Here is a 26,584-nt window from a genome sequence, read left to right on the forward strand (position 1 = left end):
CAAAATGGCTACTTTGGAGGAGAAAGGAAGAGTTCTGAATCTCTCCCTCACTGCTTAAACCAAAATAAAACCCACATGGAGAAAAGACTTAAAGATACACATCTTTAAGGAAAAAAAAAAATCCTACACTCAAACCTTAAGAACACATAACAAAGCAGTACTGCCAAAAGGGGTGATTTAAAATGACAGAAGGTGCTTGGGCACTGGTGGCTCATGCCTGTAATCCTAGCTGCTCGGGAGGCAAAGATCAGGAGAACCACAGTTTGGTTTGAAGTCAGTGCAAGGGAATAGTTTGAGAGACCCTATTTCGAAAATACCCAACCCAAAAAAAGGCTGGTGGGAGTGTCTCAAGTGGTAGAGTGCCTGACTAGCAAGCATGAAGCCCTGAGCTCAAACCCCAGTACTTAAAAAAAAAAAAACATAGGTGAGTCACTGGAGCATCCATGATCCTAGCACTTAGAAGGCTGAGGCAGGAGGATCAGGAGTTCAAGGCCAGCGTAGGCTACAAAGCAAGCCCCAGTCTCAAAAACACACACACAAAAATGGAAAATATAGCAATTATGAATATCTATGCATCAAAAATATCAATGTTAGTAAAGCAAAAACCTAAAGATATTAGGAGAAATACAAAAACCATTAATTGAACAAGACTTTTAAACATCTCTCAGCCCCTAAAGGTCAAATGGACAAAAACTGAAGTTTAGTGGTAAAATACAACGAATGTACAAACCCCCATTTAACTCTGGATTCTGAAAATAAAATACCTTCTTTGTATATGTTCATGAAATATTCATTAAAAAGTAATTATATGTTACAAAAAAAACTACAACTAAACACACTCGTTTGAAAATAACTGTAAAATGGAGGTATGAGAGACGAGGTGATAATGATTGCAGGTCCCTGAAGCAGCTTCACAGTCACAGAGGACAAGGACTTTCAGTTCCTGTAGTTGTCTGTTGTTATCACATCTCTTCAAGAAGCCACAGAATCCCTTGAGAAAAACTACTTCAACCATCTGCTACTTTCTGAAATATCCAAGGTGAAGGATTATCTAGTTCCTATTTCTAAATGTATTAATACCACTCTACTGTGTTTTCATACTTGATTATATTCAATTATCTTAATACATATACATTATTTATCTCATTAAGACCAAGTTTGGGCAGAGATGGAGACCATCTTTCACCCCATTTCCCACGAACAGGGAAGCAGCCAGGCTAACTGCCATTTGCTAAGTCGTCACTTCCTGATGTTTGTACCCAGCTGGGACTTCTCTAATTCTACCACATCCCTTACTTGATGACTATTAAACTAAGAAAATGTTCCCTCAAATTTCTTCTCAATACTTGTGTACTATGTTAATACTCATGTCCAACTAAAGCTAACTCTTACAAACTATAGTCTTTATTTTCATAATTCAAGTTATGGTATTCAATTTGCCTATTTTGGTAAAAGTACAACCTGTTAAAATAATCAAAATTTTATTTCAAGAAACTGCCACATGATGGTTATTTCCTAATACCATAATGCCATCTTTAGCAGGGCGTCGGTGGTTCACGCCTATAATCCTTGCTACTCAAGAGGCAGCAATCAGGAGGATTGAGGTTCGAAGCCAGCCTGAACAAAGAGTTCGAGAGACTCTATTTTGAAAACACCTAACACAAAAAAGAAAGTGCTGGTGGAGGCGCCCAAGGTGAAGGCCAAGTTCAAGCCTCAGTACTGCACAAAAAAAAAAAAGCCATCTTTGCTGGGTGCAGGTGGCTCACTCTTGCAACCTAGTTCCTTAGAAGTCTGAGATCATGAAGATTGTGGCTCAAGGCCAGCCCGGGCAAATAGTTTGGAAGAGTCCATCTCCAAAATAATCAGAGCCAAACAGACTGAAGGCATGGTGCAGGCAGTAGAGCGCCTGCTTTGCAAGTGTGAAGCCAAACCCCAGTCCCACCAAGAAAAAAAAAAAAGTCATCATTGTACAGGATGTCATGATGTATGGCTGTAATCTCACCACTTGGGAGACTGAGGCAGGAAGATCAAGAATTCTAGCTCAGCATGGGCTACATAGCAGGACCCTGTCTCAGAAAACAAAAAATATGGTGGGGGGGGGGGTGGAATTAATCTATGACATACTACAAGAACTTGTATAAATGTCACAATGTACCTCCAATACAACAATTTAAAAAAAATTAACCCTTGGGAGGGAAAAAAGCCATCCATAACCAACACCACTTATTTCTATGACGGGGCTTTTTTTTTTTTTTCTCCACCTTGGTGAGCCTTCCCCAAACACCCTTCTGATCCACAGGAAGGTCAAGTTCCCTACACTCCATTATTCTGCCAGGGTACCCTGTTTGTTTTTGTCACTGAACTTGTCACAGTTTGCACCTGCTTTACTTCCCATTTTGTTTGTTTACTTCTGTTTATCTGCCCTATCAAACTGTGAGCTCCTGGCAGGGAGGACTCACTGAGTCTGTCTGAACCAACTTAGAGCCCAACAGTGATTAACTCTTAAGAGAACAGTGATGCATTCGTTCATCAATCCATGGCATGGGTAACTGGTATTCAATATGCATTGTTACTGAATGTGAACGGTTAATACTGATGTAATTCTTAAATAGGTAAATTAATACCCAGAATCCGTGAATTCCATTAATATGCCATAGTGCTAAGGTCCCCAAAGTTGAAAGAACATTGGGATGACCCAGAAAGGCAGAGATGAAGGACACACCCATCCAAGGCCTCACAGCTTTGACTGCACAGCTAAGAAGCACTAAAAAGACACTGACTTTCTCTACCATTAGACATGTGCCAAAAGATACTTTCTGAAAGTTTCATGAAATATTTTTGCTCATGAAACAGATCTTCTGAAGTTCCCCTGCAGGACTCAAGTTTTCATGATAATGTCCAGAGGCTCACTTAGATAACATATTTTTACATGTAAGGCTCTAATGAATGAGAACAGCTAGTTTTTGCCTGAACAAAAGCTTATTAATGCGTATGCTGAGGACAGGCATGATGGTACATGCCTGTAATCCCAGTTACTTAGCAGGCTTCAAAGGATCCCTTGAGTATACAAGTTCAAGATAAACCTGGCAGCATGGTGAGACCTCATTTCAAAAACAAAACCCAAAAGAGCACATAGAAAAAAAAACCCATGTCTAGGGCCAGTCTGCAATCGTTAAATAAAGGATTTCCATTTAACTGACAATGTATTTAATTCTCTGCCATTTGAGGGGTCTATGTTCAGTGGCGGAATACATACTTCAATTCACTTTTCAAAGTAAGTTAGTTGAAGAAATATAAAACAGCAGGACTTTGTACCAGTAAGATATCCTTTTTTAACCAATGTTTAAAAACTATTTAAAACCCAGAATATTATGTCAGTGAGATGCTTCGGACTCAAATTTGTAATCATTTTGGCAGCTCAAAGCTATCAACTAACATAAGCCATGTTACTTAGAAGTGTCTAAGGTAGCTGGGCCTGGTGACACACACCTGTACTCCCTGCTAGGAGGATCCTGGTTAAAGACCATCAGGCAAAAAGTGAGAAGACCCCATTTCAAACATGGTGATGCCAATCTGTAATCCCAGCTATGAAGGAGGATCCCAGTTAGGTAGAAGGATCACAGTCCAGGATGACCTTGACAGAAACTCAAGACTATCCAAAAAAATAACTAAAGCGGGATTGATGCAACATCTCAAGTAGCAGAGCGCCTGCCTAGCCACACAAGGCCCCTGAGATCAACCCTTTGTGCCACCAAAACAACAACAAAAAACACCCAAAAAAAGAAATGTGTGAGGTAAACCATTTGTCCATTGAGAGAGAAAAAATAATTTCTGCAAAACTGAATAGGAAACAAGTTTTCTAGTTCTGTACAACACTACAAGAACTAATTAATTTTATATCACTTTCTGAGAATTCCCCTCCAGAGTAAATCAGATATACCTGTATTTTAAAGCCAGCCTGTGGGGGAGGGGAAGAAATATATAACAAGTTATCCAGACACACATTACCCAGAATGAAAGTCACATGGCAATCTCAGGCCTGGAGTGGCCACAAAAACATATGCACCAAATCAAAATTTAATTACACTGCCCAACACAGTTTGAGTCGTACTTCATATTTTATCCACTGCTTTGCTTTTGACAGGGCAGTTTCCTGAAGGAAAGTTCCAAGAATTGAAAAGTTACAACACCCACATACCAGAGAGAGTTTCCTGAATTTTGTTACAGGAAGTGACATCTGCTATAATTTTAACATTTATTTCCCAGTAAGAGTCCCATTTTAAATTTCTCATTGAACAAGAGTACACCTAGGCAATGCTTTTGTTTAAAACAACAATAAAAAAGAGCTTTCATTTCAGTTTTATCAAGTTTGGATATAATTTACCACTACTAATTCACAGTTCTAACTGTTCCCTGGGGAAGGAAAACTGTACCTGATAACCTGGGATGTGTGGGGTGCAGTGCTGTGACTTAGTAGTTTGGGGAGCAGGCCTGCAGGGCCTAGAAAACAGCAAACTAAATATCCAGATAATTGAGGAGAAATGCCATCATGCAATTCAGTCAATATTATTCCTCTCTCTCTCACACTCCCATCCCTTCACAAAGCGGGTAATGGGCCCCTGACCTCAGAGCAGGTAGGGTTCCACCCAGGTTCCACCCTGGACCTGTCCAATCAGAGCCTCCAGAGAAGGCAAGCTGAAACTGTGTGTTAACAAGCACCATGGTGATTCTTGTGTTGAGTCAGCTTTGAGAACCTTGAACCTAAGGTGAGCACATGAACCCCCACACACTCACCCCCCCCTAAAAAAATCCTTTTACTTTCATCTGTTCCACTGCCAATCCAGAAGGACGAAATACTGAGCAGACAGACAAGATCGTTGGATAAAATTAAGGCCAGCAAGTGACTCAAGAATCTCAACTCTAACTCCTCCCCAAGCCCACTCAAAGACCATGCAGCCTATAGGCCTCCAAGTATTCCTCACAGGAGCCACAGGTGGCCAGAGAAACAGTTCTAGGTAATTTTTAGTATGTGGCCAAACTGTAGGTGCCCTGTAAAACCAGAATGCCTACTGACAAAATAAGGATAATTTAAGTATCAATAAAAATATTTTCCCCTTGTTTAATTTAGTTCCTTTGAACAAGATAATATCACCACTGGGATTTTCTGTTAATACTTTAAATCTGACACCAAATTTGACTTAATGTGACAGGAGTTTAATCTGGTTAAATTAAAAACAATGCCACTAAACCAACAAAAGAAAACAGAATTTTAGCAAAGAACAAGACTGGGGATACTGTGTCTGCCGGCTCTACAGCCATCAGGTTAAGCTTTAACTCCTGGTGGAGAAAGAGGAAAGGGGGAAGTTTGCACAGGGAATGATTCTCAACGCTGACAACTGCCAAGACACAGAAAGTCAGAGCTTACAACGTTCTACGGTTAATCTTTACTTCTGGTAAAGAGCATTAGATCATGACATTGTAAATTTTATTTTTCTGTAAATCTAAACTTCATCTGATACATTTATACTTGAGTAAGACATTGTGCATTTTATCTGCTATATTTATTATTTTGAGCAAACGAATATATGCTGTATCCATAATAAAACAGCTAAGACTCTTACTTCAGCTCTCCCCAACTTTTTTCCACTCAGGTAAAAAGATAGGTAATCATTTAACCTGCAAAAGTTATGCTCTCACCATGTATCAATAAAATGTAACTGAACCAAAACAAAGAAATGATACTCCAGCTCATTGTATGTTAGTATTTCTGAGCCAAGAAAAATGTCTAGGAGACTCTTTCCTAGAGGTACAGACTGTATTTCCACCATATCTCACATACAGAATTGAAATACATTTGTCAATCTTGGAAAACAAATGAAATGGAGACGTTTGCTAACAAAAAACTCTAAGTTTGTATATTTAAAAGCAGTCAACATTTATATTACACCCAAAAGCAGTAGTGACACTAATCAGTTTTTATTTGTTTTACAGATGAGAAATGGGTTTAGGTGCTTAAAACAAATGATAGGCCCAATAAAGAAACATACTGATATCCATTATTAATATTTTTCATTCCTGAATAAACTTGAAATTTAAAACTTTTTAAATGCAGCATTCATTAAATCTCATTTTGTAGATCTAGCTATGGAATACTATCTCATGATACTGCATCAACTTTGCCAAACATCCACAAAACCCAGCTGACTTTAAGAAAAAATGACTCATGGGTCTTTCAGTCTTTATCATGGCAGAAGCTGTAGACTGTGAGTCAGGAAGCTCAGCTGGGATCTCAGGGTGAACCAGAAAGCACTAGCTTAAAAGACCTGTTTGTGTGTCTCTTCTGTCGAGGGCATTGTTTACAATAGTGTCACAGGGGGAAATGGGGACATTCACAGGGTCACAATACTGCACACAGCATTTTCCTTTCAAAATCTCTCCCTTGAACTACACTTACCAAGATACAGTAACATTCCTCATTGATAACGGCTTACATTTAATCAGAGCTGCTTTGCATTCATGCATTTTCTTCCCAGGCAATAGGTAGCTCCTAAGTCAGAAGTAGAGGCACATTGTGGGGAAAACTGGTTCTGTGCCAATTTAAGAGCAGTCTCTTTTCTCTCACCAGAATCAAAGACATTAATCAAAAACTGGCTTCATTTTAATCTTGGGAACAAACTGACTTTACTTCTTTATTGATTTTGTTAAAGCTTCATTAATATTAACTTGAGTCAAATTCAAGAAAAAAAGCTATGGGACAGTTAGTTGACTAGACCTAATATCCATTTGTAGTTTGTCAGGGCTTTCTTCTGGAATGTGAGCTCAGTCACCAGATGTACTCCCCTCTCAAAGTTCCAAGTTCAACTCCCCCACTGCCATCCAAACACTTTCCCCCAGGGAGTGGATAACCCGGGGCTTCTCAGATGGCACAAGGTGCTTTTTAGAATTGGTTAATACCTGACAGTAGTGGAAAGTAAGTTTATATTCCTTTTTAGAATTCGGGGGCCGCTTCAAAGAGGGAGTTAGGAGAGACGGAAATTCACACAAAGCCTTCCTCTTTTTATCCTATCCATCAACATCACTCCTCGTTAGCAAGCTAATTCACACAGAAAAAGATCCACAAACCATTAGATCTACTGATTCTCAAAAAGAGGAAATGCTGATTTTTAGATTTCTATAAACAATAATTTCCAGTTTCTGGAAACTAATGCTATAATCTGTAACTATTTCACATTAAAGAAAGCAAGTTTGTTACAATTCCCTCAAGGAAGTGTATTCAATGCATGTTATGTTAATAGATTCCAAAGAAAGGAGGCACTGAGGGATTGAGACATGACCTGTGTCCTGCTGTAACTCATGTTCATTTCTCAGTGACTACCTCTTTCCGCAGCTCTAATGACTCAATAGACCAAATGTTTCCAAAATATCGACCAAAAATACCCTTAACTCTTACAAGCTACACAATTCATTGTATTTAGCAAATGACTTCCACTTCTATGAAATCAACCACAAAAGCAAAACAAAAATAATTTCCTACTTTTAAATTTAAGAATGAGGTAGAGGAATAAGTAACCTCAATTTTAAAACAAGTCACAAGCCAAGAAATACTAGGTAGTTCCTCACTCAAAATACTTAAAGCTTATGTAGGAGACACTAAAAGTAACAATATCTTGCCTTAAGGAGCCAGCTATACAGAAGGGAGCACATTAAATTGGCCATATTCTCCACCAATATCAAATCAAGAACATTACCTTAATGTCAAATAAAGTAAATTGCCAGGGTTGGTTCCTGTATTCATTTTCAGTGCTGCAAAATTCCCAAGTTCCCATCTACAGATTACAATGAAACTACTGTGGATAAAACTGAGTATGAAGCTCTAAATCCAATGCATCTGACAACCCAAATGAATTGTCTCAAAGCAAACAAACTCACGGTCAAGAGTTTACTGCCCAAGATTATACATCACAAGCAATGTTTCAGTTTCTCCACTCATGGAAACTTGGCCCAGCTTTGGGGTTTCCCTGAAATCCAAAAATATCTTGACTCTTTTTCCACATATTCTTTCCTTGAAAGATTATCTACTCTCCCACAAAGTACAATATCTGAATAAGCTTAAGCCACATTACAGATGTAACTGAAGAAAGGGCATTTACAACACATGAGCTATCCTCCTGCCATGCAAGCTAAGAAAACAGAGTGACCTTACGGCTGTGTTTCAGATTCCAGAGCATGTCTGAAGGCCAGGTAGAGCATCAGAAATATACACAGTCCTATTTCAATTGCAAGCACAGTGTCCCACAACACAACTCAGATTACGACATTTTACAGCAAACCAATTTTAGCAGAAATCACTTTCTGTACTCTCACACAGAGGCACTGCAGCTCCTTTTAACACCCTGCCTCAGCAGTAGCATTAACGCAGCAGCCCAAGAGAGGGGAAGTGCTGCAGAGTGCTCCAGCTGCGTGACTTCAGAAAGAAAATACCCTGCTGGGCCTCAGGTTCCTCAACTACCAACCGTGGGCAGTAAAAGTACTTACCTAATTTAGGTGCCTGGGAAAAGGTAATCCAATTAAAGCTGCTTAACTCCGTGTCTGGCACTCACAGTATCCAATAACCTTTTATTTCATTTTATTTGTATCATTAGTTAAGGGCTCAGGTATTGGAATCACTTACCTGGATTCAAATCCAATGCTAAAATACTAAGCTCTGTCAGCATTTACTTAATTTGGTAGATCAAAGTAATCTAAACTAAGGTTTGGGCCGTGTACTCCTGATGAATAATGGGACTCTCAGGATAATCTTTTAAAATCTAAGTACAACACACCAGAATAAGAGGGAACAAATTATGTAGAAATACAGCTACCAAAATTTTAAAATACAAATTAATGGTATAGTATTATGTTTTATTACTGATGTAAACAAAATAAATTAGCGCCTTGATTTCATTCAAGTAGTAAATGCAAGAGATTATTTTAAAACATCTTCAGTAATTATAATGACATTATGAAAATATACGAAGTTTCTATTTGTGGTGACCTCAGATGTACTAATGCTGTAGTTTTGTGCTAGTTTCCTACTAAAAGAAAGAAATACCAAACATCAGAGTGAAAGTAAAGATGTAACTTTTTCCTCAACCAAGTCTCCTACTCCTTGGCCCCATGTTAGGAACTCCTTTCTTAGATCAATAAAATGAAGGCAGAGGATAAACCACTGAGTTGATTAAATATAAAAAAGCAGGTAGCACTCAGGAGGTTGTGCAGTTAGAGAAGTTCTTCCCTTCCTAGAAAGTTCTATTTCCTAGGGGAGGAAAAAATTCAAAAGTCATACGCACCCAAACTTCAACATGGAAGCCTCCATTTCTCGCTCAGATCTGGGTCTTCAAACTTAAAATTTATTTAGCCTTCTGAACGTCACTAACCTGCGTTAACAAGATTTTGGAGAGACTCCCTATTGTCAGTATGTGAGACCACGCTGCTTTCTAGTAAAAGGTTCAGAAGAAAGTGTGCAGGGCGCCTCAGTTTCCCTCCACACCCTCTGAGATCACCGCACAGAACTGTTTGGGCCCTGACTAACCACTGATGTCTTGGCACCACAGTTGGAACGCTCTCTGCAAACCCAGCCCGCACCCGCGGGGGGCCGGAGCGGCAGGCGCTCGCCACGGCTCCTGACAGCAACTGCAGCTCGTTATCCTCCTCTCCCTTCGCCAGCCCCGGTGCATTCCTGCTCTTTGCCTACTCAGCACATTCACGCAAGCTGTGCCGTTTTATGTGGAATCGTTCATTCCGGCACTAACATCTTCAATCACTCGCCAGCCCAATCCTCTCCCACCCTCTCCTAAACGAATTATGCTTTACATTAATCGTAAGCCCCAAATTCCGCTCAAGACACCCGCAATCAAGAGAACCACAGGAGTGGGTGCACAAAGAATGTAAATGAAAATATGGGCACGGGCAGACAAGTGAAATCAACTTAATGTTCCTAAAATCACCGTATTTTTTTTTAAAGAGAAAATCTTTAACTTGAATCTTAACTCTGAAGTCAGTCCCCGTCTCCGCCGTGCAGGAATTGTCTGGTGCGCTCTCCAGTCTTTCCTCTCTGACACCGAGTCAGGAGCCACGGCATCAGGAGTGATGGGAAAGCAATGAGAAAGCTGCTTCCTCCGGCTTCCTCGCCAGCACCCCAACTCCCCAACCCCCGCAACCTTCAATTCCCCATAGCCACTAATATAATTTTAAAAGTTTCTCGCGGTGCCTGCCTTACTTACCTTGAGTGGGCTGCCATCCTTCAGTTTATAGAGCCCAGTATCTTCTGTCCATCAGAGCCTTCAACCCGCGGGCCCTGCAGCCAGCGCCGCGCAGCTCACCATTTGCCGGAGCCGGGCGGGGACGACCCCCGGCGCAGCTCCCGAGGTGACGGGACTACCTGCTCCGGAACCCGGGCGTCTTCAGCGCAGCCTCGGCCTGCGAGCTATTGGCTCGCACTAATCCTGATGGACATCCGGGCACTGGGGCTTGCGGGCGGACGACACTTTGCACAAGCGCGGGGGAACGTCGCGTCGGGACTTAGAGCTAGCCAGAGCTCCCCGGGACTATTTCCGGGAAGGAGAGGCAAAGGGGCTCGCGTGGCCTAAGCCCGCCAGCGTTCGGCTCGCACACCACAGCCGCACAAGTCCGCCCCGAGTTAGAAGGGCAACAAAATCGCCGCGGGACGCACTCGAAGTTACCCGAGTTCGTCAGTACCCCCCCCCCCGTCAAGAAACTTATGGTGGTACAGTCCACCTCCTTAAAAGGGCAGGGCGCTCGGCCGGCCCGAGCCCCAGGCGAGGCTGCGCCGGGCGGGGACTCCCCGCCGCCCGCCCCGCCCGGCCCGGGGCCGCTACGGCGCTCCCCTGCCAGGTTTTAGCAATGTACAAACACACCGCGCCGGAACAGCCAGTACCCGCCGCTCAGAACTGCAGCTCCCACGTGAGCATCTGTGGGATACCGGGGCCGCAGTGAGCGGAGAACAACCGCAGCAGTCAACCACCTCCGCTGCTCTCGATCATTCCAGTGCCTACGACCAGGAAACGGCAACGAACAGACACTTGTTTTACTTTGCTTTCAGTTTTGAATTTACTACGTTGAGACTAACGTTTGCAGAACGTCTTCCCTTTGGGGCAACATGCAGATTACACAAAGAACAATAATAACTCAAGTGGGTCCTTTAGTAATTAAAGGTTTGATCAAAAAACAAGATGCAAACCAGTAATATATTAAGCACTTAAAGAAGTACTGCTCTGAGGACCAGAAAAGGCATTTAAGCAGTGCCTAAACACAAGCAGAAAAGAACTTCAATGGGCAGAGATGGACGAAGGTGGTGATCCAGCCTCTTACTTGCGGGCACTGCCACTCTTAAGATGACTGGTGAAAGAATTCCTGGCCTGTGGACTCCCCATCGACCTAGAACCAAGACTGTTGCCCAACCTCACAGAGACAGTCCACACTGTGTTACTCAAGAGTAGAGTACAGACGTGAACATCTGGCACCCAAACTACAATGCTACTCTATCAGGAGTTCTCAAAGTGTGGTTACAGGACTCCTGGGAGTCCCCAAGACCTTTTCAGAGGTCAGGACTGTTTTTAGAATAACACAAGGACAGTATTTGTCTTTTCACTGTGCTGACATCACTGCTGGTGCAAAAAAAAAAAGCAACCATGGAAAACTATTATCACTTTAGCACTAATCAAGGTAGTGGCAGCAAATGAGCCCAATAGTCACTGCACACTTTACATTACAGTTTTAAAAGTCAGTTTCCCGTGTGACTGCCCTTAATGAAGCAACCAGTCAGAATTATTACTTTCATTAAATCTTGACCAGTGAGTACAGGTCTTTTTGAGGTTCTTCGAGCAATGCCATTCCTGCACACAAAGCAGTCTGCTGCACACTGAAGTATGATGTCTGTCTACTAGAAAAGCACTTGTGTTTTTCCACTTGAGTGGAAAGCTACACTCGCTTTTTGCATGGAGTACCATTTTTACTTGAAAGAAGAATTCATAAACTGGTTATTCTGACTTGAGTATTTGGGAGACATTTTCTTGAAAATGAACAAAGTAAAGCTGTTCCTTCAAGGAAAAGGACTGAGGGTATTTATTGCTAATAATCAAGTTTGAGCTTCCAAGCATTTTGGAAAACTTTACATCCACCACTGTAAGCTTGCTGGCTTCCCAACACTTACAGGTTTTCCTAACAAGATCTGGGTGACAGTGATGAGTATGATTTTTAGAAGACCTTCAAATTTACTGACTGACACTTTCCAAATGACCCATGCATGATGGTACAAACTCATGAATGGGTAAGTAAGAGATCTACTGAAAGTACAAGACAGACTGATGGACTTTTAATCTACAATTTGTGGAATTTTGGTATAATATTAAAGATACGACATAACCCTTATGCTAGGGAAGGTGGTTCAGGCCTATAAGCCCAACTATGAAGGAGACTGAGACAGAAAGATCACGAATTCCAGGCCAACCTCAACTACACAGGGAGACCTTGACTCAAAAATAAGTAAATGAACAAAGTAATGCTTCCTTTTTCTGAGTATATCCAGTCATGAATAAATTCCACGTAACTACAACACCACTTTCTGTAAAGGACTAAACCAACTGACAAGTAAAGAAAAAAAAAATTCATAATATCATTTACTCAAAATTTCCATTTGCCACAATCTGCAAATGTATCAGCAATACTAACATTACATTGTTGCAGTCGAGATGTAGCTTGGTGGTAGAAAACTATACACAGGGCCCTGGGTTTGATCCCCAGGACCATAATAAATAAGGCTACATTTTTCCCTCTGCACTGTTCAGTATTCTCATATCATTTAATATGCAAAAATGAAAATATACAGCAAATATTTACCCAAAGAAACATAAAATCAACACCAAATTAGAATTACACCTGAGATTCCCTGGGTTCTCAAACTAGCTTGTTATATAAATTAGGGTAATTTGAAGCAGAAGTGGAATTACACTAAATTTGTAATAGATCTAAAAATACTAGAGGGAGGTACAAGGGGCAATTATTTTCCAGCTGGATACTGTATGAGTGAAGTCTACTTCCAAGTGTTTTTTAAAACACCACTGCATACAACCCACAATCTTGTTCAGCAGCAAAACTAAACAAAAAGGCATTCTTAGACCTTTTGGGAACACCAAATTCTTTTGGCTTTCTAGTGAAATGTGAAGATATAGGCCCACACTGCAACATCTGTTATACTTTGATGCTGCTCATGATTTCTTTGGAGCCCAATTAGGAAGCACCCGAGGCTCTGTGGACTTCAGGTCAAGAATGCCTAGACAGCCAGGCATGCCAGTGGCTCCCACCTTTAATACTAGTTTACCTGCTAAAGGCTGAGATCAGGAGGATTGAAGTTTGAGGCCAGACTGGACAAATAATTCGCAAGACCCCCGCTCCAAAATAACCAGAACAAAATGAACTGGAGGAGTGGCTCAAATGATAGAGGGCCTGCTTTGCTCTGAGTTCAAACCCCAGTCCCATCCCTTGCCCCCCAAAATTAAACACATATATTAAACACACAAAATTAAACACACACACAGACACACACACAAATGCTTAGGCCTTGGTCCAACTGATAGCTTCAGTTCACTTTACAAATGAGGAGTAAGATCACTGGTCAATCTTCACTGTGCATTTAAATATACTTAGAGCTGTTGTAGTCATTGCCAATGACAACGAAAACTCTCTCATGAAAGTAATGGAAACACATTTGCAGGATGGCAAGACATCACCCATACAACCAAAGCACAGGTCTCCCTTGGATGATGAGTATGTGCTGAATTTCTGCAATGCCTGAATTCACTAATCCTACAGGCACCAAGTGCTGAAGCCCAAAGGTAAGGTATGCAAGTTAGCAGATAGGGCAGAATTTACAAGGTGAATGGAGCAGATTATTTTACTGTCTGAGATGGGTTCTTGAATGCCAGAAGTACCTTTTTATTAGCTCTTTAAATTAACGAGCTTTATAAACAGTACTTACCTGCATGCAATGTGAACAGTATGTGGTATATGTAACACTTCTTAAATGTAAACACAAAGTGCACCATGGTCATGTTTATCTAAGAATGAAAATCACTCAAGTGTTCTGTTGTTTACTTGGCAAGATATACATGCATATCTAAAACATTTCAAAGCATATTTAGCTTTTAAACTTACAAGATGAAAAGCAAAATCTTTGTAATGTCCTATATATTTATTTATTTGGGGTTTTTTTCGGTGGTACTCATGTTTGAACTCTGAGCCTATTTAGGCAAGCACTCTACCAATTGAGCCATACCTCTAAGCCCTCTAATATACCTTATTTTTAATGGGAAAAAAAAAAAAACACAAAAAAACCTTTAAACAGGTTCAGAACTCAGTGTATGCATTTGTACCACAATGGTCTTTCAAGGGTTCTATGCCTTATAGTATTTTTGATCTACAAGTTATACAGGTCAAATCTCTTCATAAACTGCCGCTGTATTTCAATGGAATGTTGTTTAAGGAGGACACTGCTAAACTCACTTTGCTGCAGGTTGCCACTGGAAGGTCTTAAAAACCAGCACAGGAAAAGGGAGGAAAGACACAGAAAGGGGGGGTGGGGGATATATGCATATTCCCTGCGGACAGAGACAGCAGGGAAAACAGTGCTAATAAGCCCTGCAGGAAATTAACTGACTCTCCTCAGCTGTGGCCTCAACATCAAGCAGCAGTCCTTTCCACAGCCCTCAAACAGTTCCCTTGTTCCTGGCCCTATTCTAAAGCTTTACTCCACCTTCTCAGGTCTTCCACCCTGATCTTCAAACTGGCTACCTGGAACTCTCAAGATGTATGTGGGTAAGGAGGGTTTTAAGCAAACCAATCCCCCCTAAAAAAATAATGAAAAAACAAAGAAAAAGAAAACCAATTTCCAAGTCTTTAATCTCCAAATGCCCTCTTACACCTGGCATTCATTCAGACTCACTTTCCACTTGTTTTTTCCATTCTGAAAAGGAAAAGCAGTCCTCTATTCCATTCCAAATCAATCTGGGTTTTGTTGTTGTTGTTGTTGTTTGATTTTTTTTTTTGGAATTTGACCTCAGGCCTTTATGCTTGCAAAGAAGGTGCTCTACAGCTTGAGCCACACCTCCAGTCCATTTTACTCTGGTTATTTTGGAGATTGGACTCTCCTGTGCTATTTGCCAGGGCTGGCTTCAAATCAGAAATCCTCCTGATCTCTGCCTCCTATGTAGTTAGGATTACAGGTGTTTTCCACCAGTGCTGGCTTAAAATAAATGTTTTGTTTGTTTTGAGATAGGTTCTCCCTGTGTAGCCCAGGCTGATTTCAAACTCACAATTCTCCTGGCCTCAGTTTCCCGAGTGCTGGTATTACAAGAGCACACCACTGGCTTAAAATAAGCTTTTTATTTTAGATCTCCCAAAAAATTTCAAAGGAGTCCCATGTAACCCTACAATGTTCAATGCTGTTTATATTATCATGTGTCAAAACTAAGAAACAGGCACTGGTATCAATCCCATGAACTGAACTCCAGATTTTATTTTGATTTTGCCATTTTTCCATTAATGTTTTCTTTCTGTTCCAAGATCTAACACAGGATATCACACATTGCATTGTTTATGAAAGTTTAGTCTTTCCTCATTTTTCATGATCTTGACAGATCTGAGGAGTTCTGGCTCGGTATCCTGTAGCATGGCCCTTTCTCTATTAATCTGTTTTTCCCTTGGGGGGGGGGGAGTTCCACCGTGCAGGATGGTAGTAGCTATACACACTTGGAATTTCTCTGTTTAAAAAAAATTTGCATTTCTTTATTTCTTCATTCAGTCATTTTGTAATATTTGTATGGCCTTATGGATATTTGTTTTGAACTCTGGGTTATAATCCAAATGTACATGATTTATTTGTTGTCAAATTGTTCCAGCCTTGGCCAAAGTGAGCTCTTTCAAGCTGGTTCCTTGTCCCTTTGGCATGCTTCATTCATCCCTTTGTTTTGCACACTCCTTTCTTCCTGATACAAGATGCTCTAAGCTCCTATTTTATTTCCTCTGCCTCAATCTTAGAATCATCCATTTCTCCCAACACACCAGTTTCTTCTTAAAAGCTACCTACCACCCAATCTCCTTCTGTCATCACTGCCAAACTTCCTGAACCAAGAGAGGTCTGCTTCCTCCCTGACACCAGTGGTTCTCTATAGACTTTTTAGGACACTGTATTTGGGGGGGGGGGGCGGGGGGAGGATCTCAGCTTACCTTACAATCCTTTCTGCTTGCACACTCAGGATCCAAGATCAAATTCCAGAAGCTCTCATGTGTCTCCTTTCAGTCTAAATCTGTTCTTTATATCATCGACTCTTTAAATGTGTGATTCCAGCCTAAAACTCACTTTCTCTCAATCCCAAGAGTGTTCTTTCCTGCTACCTCCCTGGGTATGATGGGTTATTTGGGAGGTTATCCAAAATGCATGGTTTAGGGTTACCCCCATCTGGATGAAGTTAAATAGACACCTATCACCCACCTTTCATCTGAGGTTTGCAAATGGCAGTTTCCCCTCAGAGGAAGAAGATGTGATGTCTCCTCCACCAAGGAAGCGACCAGAGAAAGTGGGCGGACACCGTTCATCACTTCTATCCTCAGGAGCGATAGAAGACAGACTTCATTAAATTTCCCATTAGCAGATTAGGAAGAATTTGGATAACACAATACTAGAAATTCTGTATCAGCGTGTGGTTTGTTTTGTTTTTAACTGTCATGATCAGCAATAAACTCCTTAAAATAAGAATGGCCTCAGTTTTTGATTAGTAAAAACCAGGAAGCATGTACAATAAGTATGCAAGGAAGCAGTTCCTTTAAAAAAAAAAAACAGGAGGGAAAGAGTCAATAGACAAATGGCAGGGCTGATCCACATGTAGCTCAAGCTCAGCAGGGGCAGAATTCATCTGACAGGCCTCAGCCTCAGTGCCAGTGCTCTCCCTCCCCTCATCCACCAGCCATCAATTCCCCAAACTAAAGATCAGTCCCTCCCTTTCCTAGCTCATTCCCCACAGGTAATTACCACCATCTGGAAAGTACACGGGTGGGTGGGGGAGATCCTTACTTTAGATACTTCTTTACTTTTCCGTATCTACACTCCTGACCGCTAGTTCTTCCACCCCACCACCATGAATATGCTTTTACCTTCCTAATTTTGTAAAAAATACTTAATGACAAGGAAAGATATTTATAGTACAAGGTTTTTGTTTTTGTTTTCTTAAAAGTAGATACAATTCAGTATTTGTCAGGATCCCACCTCATCAAAATTGAATATGCATATTGAAAAGATTACAGGGGTTCTGGTGGAGCAGCTCAAGTGCTTGCCTATCAAGCATGAGGCACTAAGTTCAAACCCCAGCACTGCCCCTCCTCCCAAAAAATTGCCTGGGCTTCTAGGCATTCTAAAATTTCTGTAAATATTATACACTAAACATATCCTGTTTTGTAGTCCTAAAAAAAAAAAAATCACCATTACTGTAAGAACAAAGCAACTAGACTTAAATCTTCAGCTCCAGGAAAGAGACAAGGGTCACCTAATCTACTTGTCCATGCAAGAAAGCTCTCTCTCTACCCTATCTAGCTTGTTTGCCTATCTCCAGGGACATCTGTTGTAATTACAAGGCAGCCCAGCCCACAGCTAGCCAGTGATGAGCACTGTGAAGTTGGAAAGTTCTCTCTTCCACAGAGCTAGTATCAGCTTCCCTGGAATTCTCCCTCTTCCCTCTTGATACTAATACAGCTGTCTCTACTGAGCTTTCTTATGCTTTCTGTTTGATAGTGTATCTTTTTCTATCCTTTCCTTCATATTTGCACATTTTTTAATATTTAAAATGCATCTAGTACAATAGACTGTTGCATTAGACAGGAGCCCACTGGTGTTCTGTTGCCTTATAACTGAAATGTTTAGTAACTTACTCTAGTTATGGAAATGGTTGGGTTTAAGTTCTGCCAACTTAATATTTGCCTTCCAGTTGTCCCTTCTAAATTTTTGTTTACTCTTCTGTTGTTCCTTTACTTCATTCTTCTGAAAAATTCCAGGCCACACCCAAGCATACAGAATTAGAAGCTCTGTGGACTCTTCAGGCGATTCTATTGTACATTGGAGATGATAAAGCACTGCCCTAGGACTAACCACGTGCATTCTTAACTTATCTAAAGCTATTTACAGTCAATGCTGTAGCACTCCACAGCTTCTTTGAAATTAAAAATTATGAAGTTTTCCAATCTTACTAGCCCCTCTATCGAATTTAGTTCAGATTCATCACTCACACTTCAACAGCTCAATTAGAATTATTTCTTCCCAACTTTGTCCCCAGTCTTCAACAATAATACCAAAATATGGATGGATGCGTAATTTCTAAAATACATATCAAATGCTACTCACAAAAAAAGGCAGGGAAAGTATACATTCTCTGCTGCCTTCAGAGTGGAGGAAAAAAACCTCCTTACAGAGGTGCCTGTCATCTTTTCTTCCCAATTCAGCGCAATTTCAGTAACCTTATCATCCACCAACTTCCCTCCATTCCGTCCCCACCCTTTACTGGGAACACCCTGTGGCTCAGTTCTCTCAAGCCTCCAACCCTTGCAGAGAATATTCTGTGTTTGTTACAATGTCCTTTCCTCTCTTCTCCAGCTGGAGAGAGAGCTCCCCTACATTATTCAAATCCCAACAAATGCAGCTGTTCTCGGAAGGTCCCGACAACTTCACCTTGGCTTTCACCTACCACAAACTCCCAGCTCTTGTGCATGTCCAGTCATGAGGACTGACGGGATTAAGAGAATGTTTGCTCATTTTCGAGGAAACACTGCCAAAAGATAATCACTGGAACTGAGAACCGTGAGGAGCTCTGCGGTAGTTGCAGCTGGCAGGGTTTCCTCTTTTATTTGAGAGCTTTAGGGTGAGATCTACCCACCCCCCAATGGCACCATCTGAGGGATTCCCTCATTATGTAAACAGTGGATTCTGACTGGGTTCTACTTCTGAAGCAAATGTGGATGGGTGAGCCCTCCTTACCACTTCAGAAAGTCCAACTGAAGCCAAATATTTGCATATCATGTGTGAAGGACTGTCAGCTATTCTGAAGCTTCCACCAACTCAGGTGCTAACACACTGATCATGAACTCTAATTGCAACAGCAACCACAAAACAAATTCAATATAAGCAAAGAGTAAATGGATTCTGAAAACAGGGCGTTCAAGGGAGAAGGGAGAAATAAGAGAGAACAGTATTATTAAAACACAGAGACTTTCCTGCAGATGTGACCTACTTTAGATTAAGCAGTGGTTCACTGTCATGAACATGTCTGGAGACACATTCCTGTCACTCTCTAATCACACCCCAGGTCAACTACCCTGGGGTGGGGGTGGGAGAGGGAGCCATGTGGCAGTATTTTGTAAACGTCCTCAGGTGATTTAGTGTGCTGCCAAATTTGAGCTCCTCTCCTTTAGAGCCTAGCTACTCAAAGTGAGGGCCTCAAGCAGCCCCTTAGCACTGGGTGTTTACTGGAAATGCAGTCCTAGCCTGGTGCCCGGCATGTGGCTCACACCTGTAATCCTTGCTGCTTGGGGAGGCTGAGATCAGGAAAATAAGCCATTTGAGGCCAGCCTGGGCAAATAGTTCCTAAGACTCTAGCTCCAAAATAACTAGAGCAAAATGGACTGGAGGTGTGGCTCAGGCAGAAGCGCTGCAGGTGCTAAGCCCTCAGTTCAAACTCTAGTGCCACCAAAAAAAACAAAGTGGCCACCAAGCATAGCGAAGCACAGCTGTAACCCCAGCACTAGGGAGACTGAGGCAGGAAGACGGGAACTTCACAGCCAACCTGGCCTACAAAAGGAGACCCGATCTCAAAGACAAACAAAACACAAATCAAAGACAAGTGACTTGTATCACTCTAGCTAGTCTAAATGAAATTTTAGTGCAGCCATCTATGAATTAGGGCATTTTCCATCCCCTAAAACTACCCCCAAATTTCCCTGAATTTACATACGGGGAAGGATTTAAGAATTGAAAATCAGAGGATTCTTTCCAGTCTTTGCAAGGATGTTTTTGCCTGTCATTTTATAAATTGCATTAAGATCTGGTCTCCTCACACATATAGGTTTTGTCAACTGCTGGCATTGTTAAGATGCCTGTCCCATCCTAAATGTGCTATTTTAATTCCTAGCAAGTGTCTGAATTCAAACAATTTAAAACCTTATTTGAGGGGTGTGGATTTTACATTCCACCTGAGGACTTAGGCTCCCCCTTCCAAAAGGGCAGAGTATTTCTTGTCATGGATTCTGCTTCTTACCTAAATCACATGCAAGATAAGATTAAAGCTAGGTGCTTTATTAAGCATCTACAATTTCTAAAGACCCGTGCAACGCTACAGGAGAGATTAAAAAATATATATATATATTGGGCTGGGGCTATAGCTCAGTGATACAACACTTACCCTGGGTTAAATCCCCAGCACACATCTTACCCTCTGCCCCCCACAAAAAAACCTTTGTCTTCTAAGCACTTATTAATTCAGAAAAAGAGCTACTCCATTTTCTAAATATCTTGAAAATAAAATGAGCATAAAAAGCAAAACAGTTAATTAATAACTAATTAAAACATTTTCATGATCAAAGATCTATAAATCATTGAGTTAATTATTATTTTGAAACTTTATGGTCAAGGATTCATGTAAGAAAATTATAGGTTCAAGGCCCAGGGTTCCATCCCCAGTGTGTGCATGTGCGCACACACACAAGTAAACAAACACTAATAACTACAATTACTTTTGATGGTTCTAGGGGGTTGACAGTGCCTTGTGCTTGCTAGGTAGATTTCCTACCACTTGAGTAACTTGCCAATAGGTTTTGGAGGTTCACTAGACTTTCTACATTCTCAGATTCAAGGCACTGCTCAGGAGCCAACAAATGCCAGAAAAAGTACTGAGCAGCTTCCTAGGGTCGATCGGGCGGAGTTTCTGCTCCCAGAAGCACTTGGTTTAAATGGAGCTGCTTGCACAAGCAACACCAGTGCTCTCACATTGTCATAACAAGATTCTCAGAAGGAAAACAGGAGGGCGTGGCTATTACATAACAGCCCCGGCAGAGCAGAGAGAAAGCAGCCAAGACATTTTAAGCCTCTTCCTTATTTTATGGGTAAGAAACTCAAGGAGCAGGATTTTCCAGTTTTAAATAGACTTTAAGATGAAGACTTTTTAAAATAACATATCCAAACTACCATTATCTCACCTAAAATGTTTTAATATTAATTAAATATTACTACTTAGTTTAATATTAGTAAAATTTTCTAATAGTACAATATCCAATTAGTTTTCTAATTTAATTGGTGTATTTAGGATCCTTTTATTACAGGGTCAACAGACCTCTTCAGCATCTTCATAATCTATATTCTTTTATTGGTTGAGATTTATTTGGAGAGGGGCTGAAAAGCCCCAACCTCTAATTCAGCCTCGGTCTACCATGTGACCAGCCCCCATCCTGAAGGGGCTGCCAACAGTCAGTCGGTTCATTAGCATGTGAAAAGGCACTTACCACTTTGAAGATTCCAAGGATTTTAGGCGATGTTTGCCAGGAAACAGGATAAAGACTAAATTATTTCACAATAACAGTGGGTTATACCATTTTGCATTTCCCTCAGCTATATATGGTACTTTCACACTATAGACTTAGCAACAAAACATGTCAAACTTTTGTTTGACACTCTAATAGAGGAGATATGATAAGCGGAATTTCATTTGCATATCTTGCTATGAATGACTGAGTATCTCTTCATATGAAATGACCATTTTTAAAATGCAACTCTTCTATAACAGGCTCAATATTTAGAGTAAGGGTTTTCAAATAAAAGTTTCACAAAGATAAGAGAACTACTAAACACACTCCTTACAAATTGGGGTAATTTAGAAACCCTCCCACCCCTAGGTAAGCTTTATTCTTATCAGCTCATCTAATCAGCAAAGGTTTACTTTGGTGTACCAGAACCTGCCCTGCCCATGTGCTGATAAGGACCAGGACAGGGCAGTGTGGGATGCCAGGACCAAGAGTGGGAGGAACCAGGAATCTCAAGACCCCTGGAATGAAGAGGACATGGGACACACTTGCAATGGGGGGTACTTTACTGGGCCAAAAGAGAAGTTTCTTGGGATTTAGAACTGGTCTGGGCAGAGTTACAAGAGGTCAGGCAGAAAGAACCTGCCTCTTCTACTTAAAGAAGGTGGGGCGGAGTTTGGGGAGGTGGGGATATGGCCCAGTAGTTAAGTGTTTGCCTAGCATGAACAAGACCATGGGTTCAATCCCCATTATGCAAAATAATAATAATAATAATAATAACGAAAGGCAGGGGTGGTTATAAACAGGTGAGAAAAGCAGAGTCAAATCAACCAAAAGCTTAAAAAAACACAGCTGTAATAAAAATGTGTACTTAGGCAGCTCTAGAAAATGTGAACACTGATGATGAGTAAATCCCAAGAAAATGTAACAAGAGCCCATGAAAGTATTTTAGCTAAACTATAACGCCACCTGACACAGGTGGTCTCATATGTACTCAGGATTAAAATCTGAGAAACAAGCTTACCATAAAGCTTAGCGCTGTGCACTTTACTAGACAGATTCTCTCTTGGTAGAAAAATGAAATGTAATCATGAGAAATAAGCTACCACCAATGAGGCACCAGTAAAAAAATTCTGAGGTTCTTTGATCAAAGTAATTACACAGCTAAACAAAAAACTCCAATACAAAAAACCACTTCATAGCTCATTTCTCATTAAACCTATCAGCAACCATTTACCACTTCCCTTACACCCATAATTAAGACGATCAGAGTGAAAGCGACCCAGGGCAGAGCACAAGTGTGACTCATCTTGGTAGCCCCCACAGCACCATGTGCAGGAGGCACTCACTGAATACTTGGGGTGTGAAAGAACGAAAACAACCTCTCATAGCAACATGCCCAGGCTTTTCCATGGGAGGACCTTTCTCCTGAATTATAAGTTAGGGCAACTCCCTGGCAAACCTTTCAAATAAATTCAACAAACACTTACTTACAAGTGCCCAGTATGTGCCAGGGCTAGGCACTAATCTTGGCACTAGGATGTAAAGATGACTAACAGAGGGCCCTTAACACCCTGAGGGGCCTCAGTCTAGAAGAAGCACAAACCTTAAAACACAATGGGAAAGACCCGAAGTAGAGATGAGATGCTGTGGGAACCCAGGTGAGAGAACAAGCAATTATGCAGAAGGTGAAGGGGGAAAGGTGAGGGCTTTTCCAGGAGGCTGAAGGAGACAAACATGGAGGCAAATAAATAACATACAATATAAGACTAATTGGAACTGTCACTTTGAATCTCCCCCTGCATAATGAATATATGCTAATAAAAAATTTAAAGAAAGAGAGAGACACAATTCCAGTCCCTTCCACTCTAACACAGTCACACTCACTGTCCCTCTGAAACCATGTGTGAAAAACAGAAGCAGGATCAAGTATAACACTTCAAATAAGTAAGTCTTATGGGCCTGCAGAGGGTCAAGGCTCATTTCCATGCAACACAAAGCCCATAGACAGGCATCATCCTCACCTGCATTTATGCACATACACAAACAGTTCCAAGAACTTTATAGGGATTAATTTATTTAATCCTCACGATAATCTGACATGGTCAGTGCTATCATCATTTCAGTGAGGAAACAGAAGCACAGAGAGATTTTTTTAAAAAAAACAAACAGTTTTTTCTTGTTAACTAATTAATTGTTAATTAATGTGTTAACTCACCTTACCCTACATATCAAGCATAGGTGTGCCAGAGGCTAAGATATAGGCCCAGTTCTGCCCCCAGACCCCTTCTTAATTACCCACCTACCTCTCCACTTCATTTCCAGACTCCAGGCTCCTTCTACTCTAGCACATAAGTAACACCAAATTCCTTTAAGTTCTGGGAACAGAACCCAAATTCTTATAAATCTCTATGCTTCTGCATGAATGGCCCTCAGATCACCAAACCCTTCCACTGCCTGGCAATGGAAGCCATTCTTGTGCAATTGGCATTCCCCTCTTTGCTACACCCCCAGCACTGAGTTCACCACACTGTGTGACAACTCTTTGTTTATATTTCTTCTCCTTGCTCTCCAATATTTACCCTATGGTAATTAGCCCTTAGAATATTTTACTGTAAGTACTAGTTTAAATGTGTATTTGAAATGCCACTTCCTCAGAGATTCCTAGCTTGACCCCCACCTTTTTTAATCTAAAATCGACTTTCTTACCCTCCCAAGTTCCTTGCTTTCTCAGATCAAAAGGAGTTATGTTTCCCTTTTATAGTAATACTGATAGGTCTTTTTTTGTTTGTTTTTTGTTTTGGGTGCTGGGGATCAAACTCAGGTTATCACACATGCTGTGCAAGCCCTTTACCACTGAGCTATACCTCCCCACGTCTCATCAGTCGGGTTTTTTTTTTGTGTGTGTGTTTTACAGTACTGGGATTTGAACTCAGGGCCTACACTCCGAGCCACTCCACCAGCCCTTTTTTATGAAGGGTTTTTTTGAGATAGGGTCTCGAGAACTATTTGCCTGGGCTGGCTTCAAACCTTTTCTCCTGATCTCTGCCTCTTGAGTAGCTAGGATTACAGCGGTGACCCACTGGCATCAGTCAGTTTTTAAATTTTGACTTCCATCTCCCCTACTAGCAGATACATTTTATGGGTGCAGAAAGCATAAGTATTTATTTTTTGTTTTGGTGGTACTGGGCTTTGCACTTACTAGACATGCACGCTGCCATTTCAGCCATGCCTCCAGCCTTCTTAATGAGTTTTGCATCCCTAACACATAGTATTGTGGGAAGACTGCAATAAATGTCTACTGAACTGAAACCAAAGGTTACAGTGAGATAAATAGGATTTTCCTCAAGAAAACAAAGTCAAATGATAAAATAAAAGGAGAAAGAAAAAAAAAGTAAACACACATAAAAATGATTGTACATCCAAAAAGAAAAAGAAAACAAAGTCATGTTAGAAGGAACTAGTATGCCCAGAAAAACAGAAGTGTGGGAGGACATGGATTGGATTTTAGGTAAAAAGCAAAAGCTGTGGTTGTATCACACTGGCATAAGAGAGAAGCAGAAAAAACACTACAGAGGTAAGTGCACACCAGCTTGCAGAGACAGGAAATGTTTTTCTTTAGGTAACAATGATCTGATGGAATTTTTAATCAATCATGGTTTTATGGAGATCATCCCAGGCCAACACAGGGGGTGGAGAAGGCAGCAGCAAACTGGAGAACCAGAGAACCAGAACACATTACAAAAGTCCCAGCAGTATTGTCTTTTTTTTTTTTCTTTTCTTTCTTTCTTTCTGCCTTGGACTGAGGTTTAAACTCAGAGCCTTACCTCCTCCTTGAGCCACTCCACCAGCCTTTTTTTTTTTCCTTTTACTTTTTTCTTCTTTTCAAGATAGGGTCTCACAAACTATTTGTCCCAGCTGGCTTTGAACCTCCATCCTTCTAATCTCTGCCTCCTGAGTAGCTAGGATTACAGGCATGAGCCTGGATCCAGCAGTATTGTCACTACTACTCGGCAATATTGTCACCACCACTCGTAAGAGGAAAGGAGGCCTGGAATCAGAAGTCAGAAAGAATGCTAAATGCCCTCCACAGCAATCTGACAGCTTATTTGTATGACGACCTCCATTTTAGCTGTTTACCAAAGCTCTTTTCAGAATTTATGTGACCGATACCCATGTTCCCATTAAGAGACATTATGGGGGGCTGGAGGTGTAGCTCAGTGGTAAAAGCACTTGCCTGGCATGTGCAAGGCCCTGGGTTCCATTCTCAGCACCCTGAATAAATGAACAAATGGATCCATGCATGACACTTCACTGCCTTCTATGACCCTATAACCCTTCTCTTCTCTTCTGTTAGAGCATCTATCACACTGCTTGCCCCCTCTCCCTAGTAAGACAGAAGTGAGACCCCATCAGATGTGAATGCATCTCCCAGCATAGGAGATATTCAGTACAGATCTGATGAATGAACGAATGAATGGAAGCATCAACTCTCAAAAAGGAGGGCATACCTCATAATACCTTCTTAGTCATCGTTCTGATACTAGGAAATAAAGCTTAGCAATTCTATTATTTGGAGACTTTCTGTCTCTTTACAAAATCAACCTGCTTCCAGAAATAATAAGGAAAAAGATAAGTTGCTCCACCAGTCTAAATATAATACACTGAAAACTCTTAACCACAACCAAATTTGACCATACTTTTTCTCCTTGCTAGAAAGGACATGGAAATTTAAAGGGAAAAAGTTAGACATTGAACGAAACAGAACTGGGAAGCCCAGTGCAAAATTCAATATAAAGTTTCAAGCAATCATGCAGATTATTTCTGCAGTGCACCACCTGCAAGCCACGTTACCCCTTCCCTTCTCCCCCACTCCCCCCCAAGAGTTGCAGCAACTGGGTGTGATGGGCATTGAGACCCAACCTAACTGGTCTTGCCACCTCCAGCCTCCCAGGGCTAATCTACTCCTCTGTGT

At 41.2% G+C, this 26,584-nt stretch overlaps 1 protein-coding gene and 1 long non-coding RNA gene across 11 annotated transcripts in view; one reads left to right on the top strand and one right to left on the bottom strand.

Annotated features, from left to right (window-relative positions):
* Aff1 (ALF transcription elongation factor 1) overlaps window positions 1-26,584 on the bottom strand; it is a 160,738-nt gene that overhangs the window by 102,986 nt on the left and 31,168 nt on the right. For 3 of the 10 annotated variants that reach the window (XM_074041807.1, XM_074041805.1, XM_074041804.1), the window contains exon 1: window positions 10,263-10,730. The exons of 5 other annotated variants lie outside the window; for them this stretch is intronic. Coding sequence is in view for 2 of the 5 variants with exons in the window: in XM_074041802.1 (XP_073897903.1) it covers window positions 9,330-9,355 (26 nt within the window). In the remaining 3 variants the exon portion in view is untranslated. Of the gene's footprint in view, window positions 1-9,329; window positions 10,198-10,262; window positions 10,731-26,584 lie in introns of those variants that run through there. 2 more of the 10 variants (XM_020184046.2, XM_074041802.1) reach the window with 2 other exon arrangements.
* LOC141410934 (uncharacterized) lies at window positions 10,823-15,113 on the top strand. Its single transcript, XR_012435740.1, has 3 exons — window positions 10,823-12,328; window positions 13,772-13,892; window positions 14,818-15,113. It is a non-coding gene; the product is annotated as an uncharacterized lncRNA (long non-coding RNA).

Source organism: Castor canadensis, chromosome 9 (genome assembly GCF_047511655.1).
Source record: "Castor canadensis chromosome 9, mCasCan1.hap1v2, whole genome shotgun sequence".
Classification (NCBI taxonomy): Eukaryota; Metazoa; Chordata; class Mammalia; order Rodentia; family Castoridae; genus Castor; species Castor canadensis.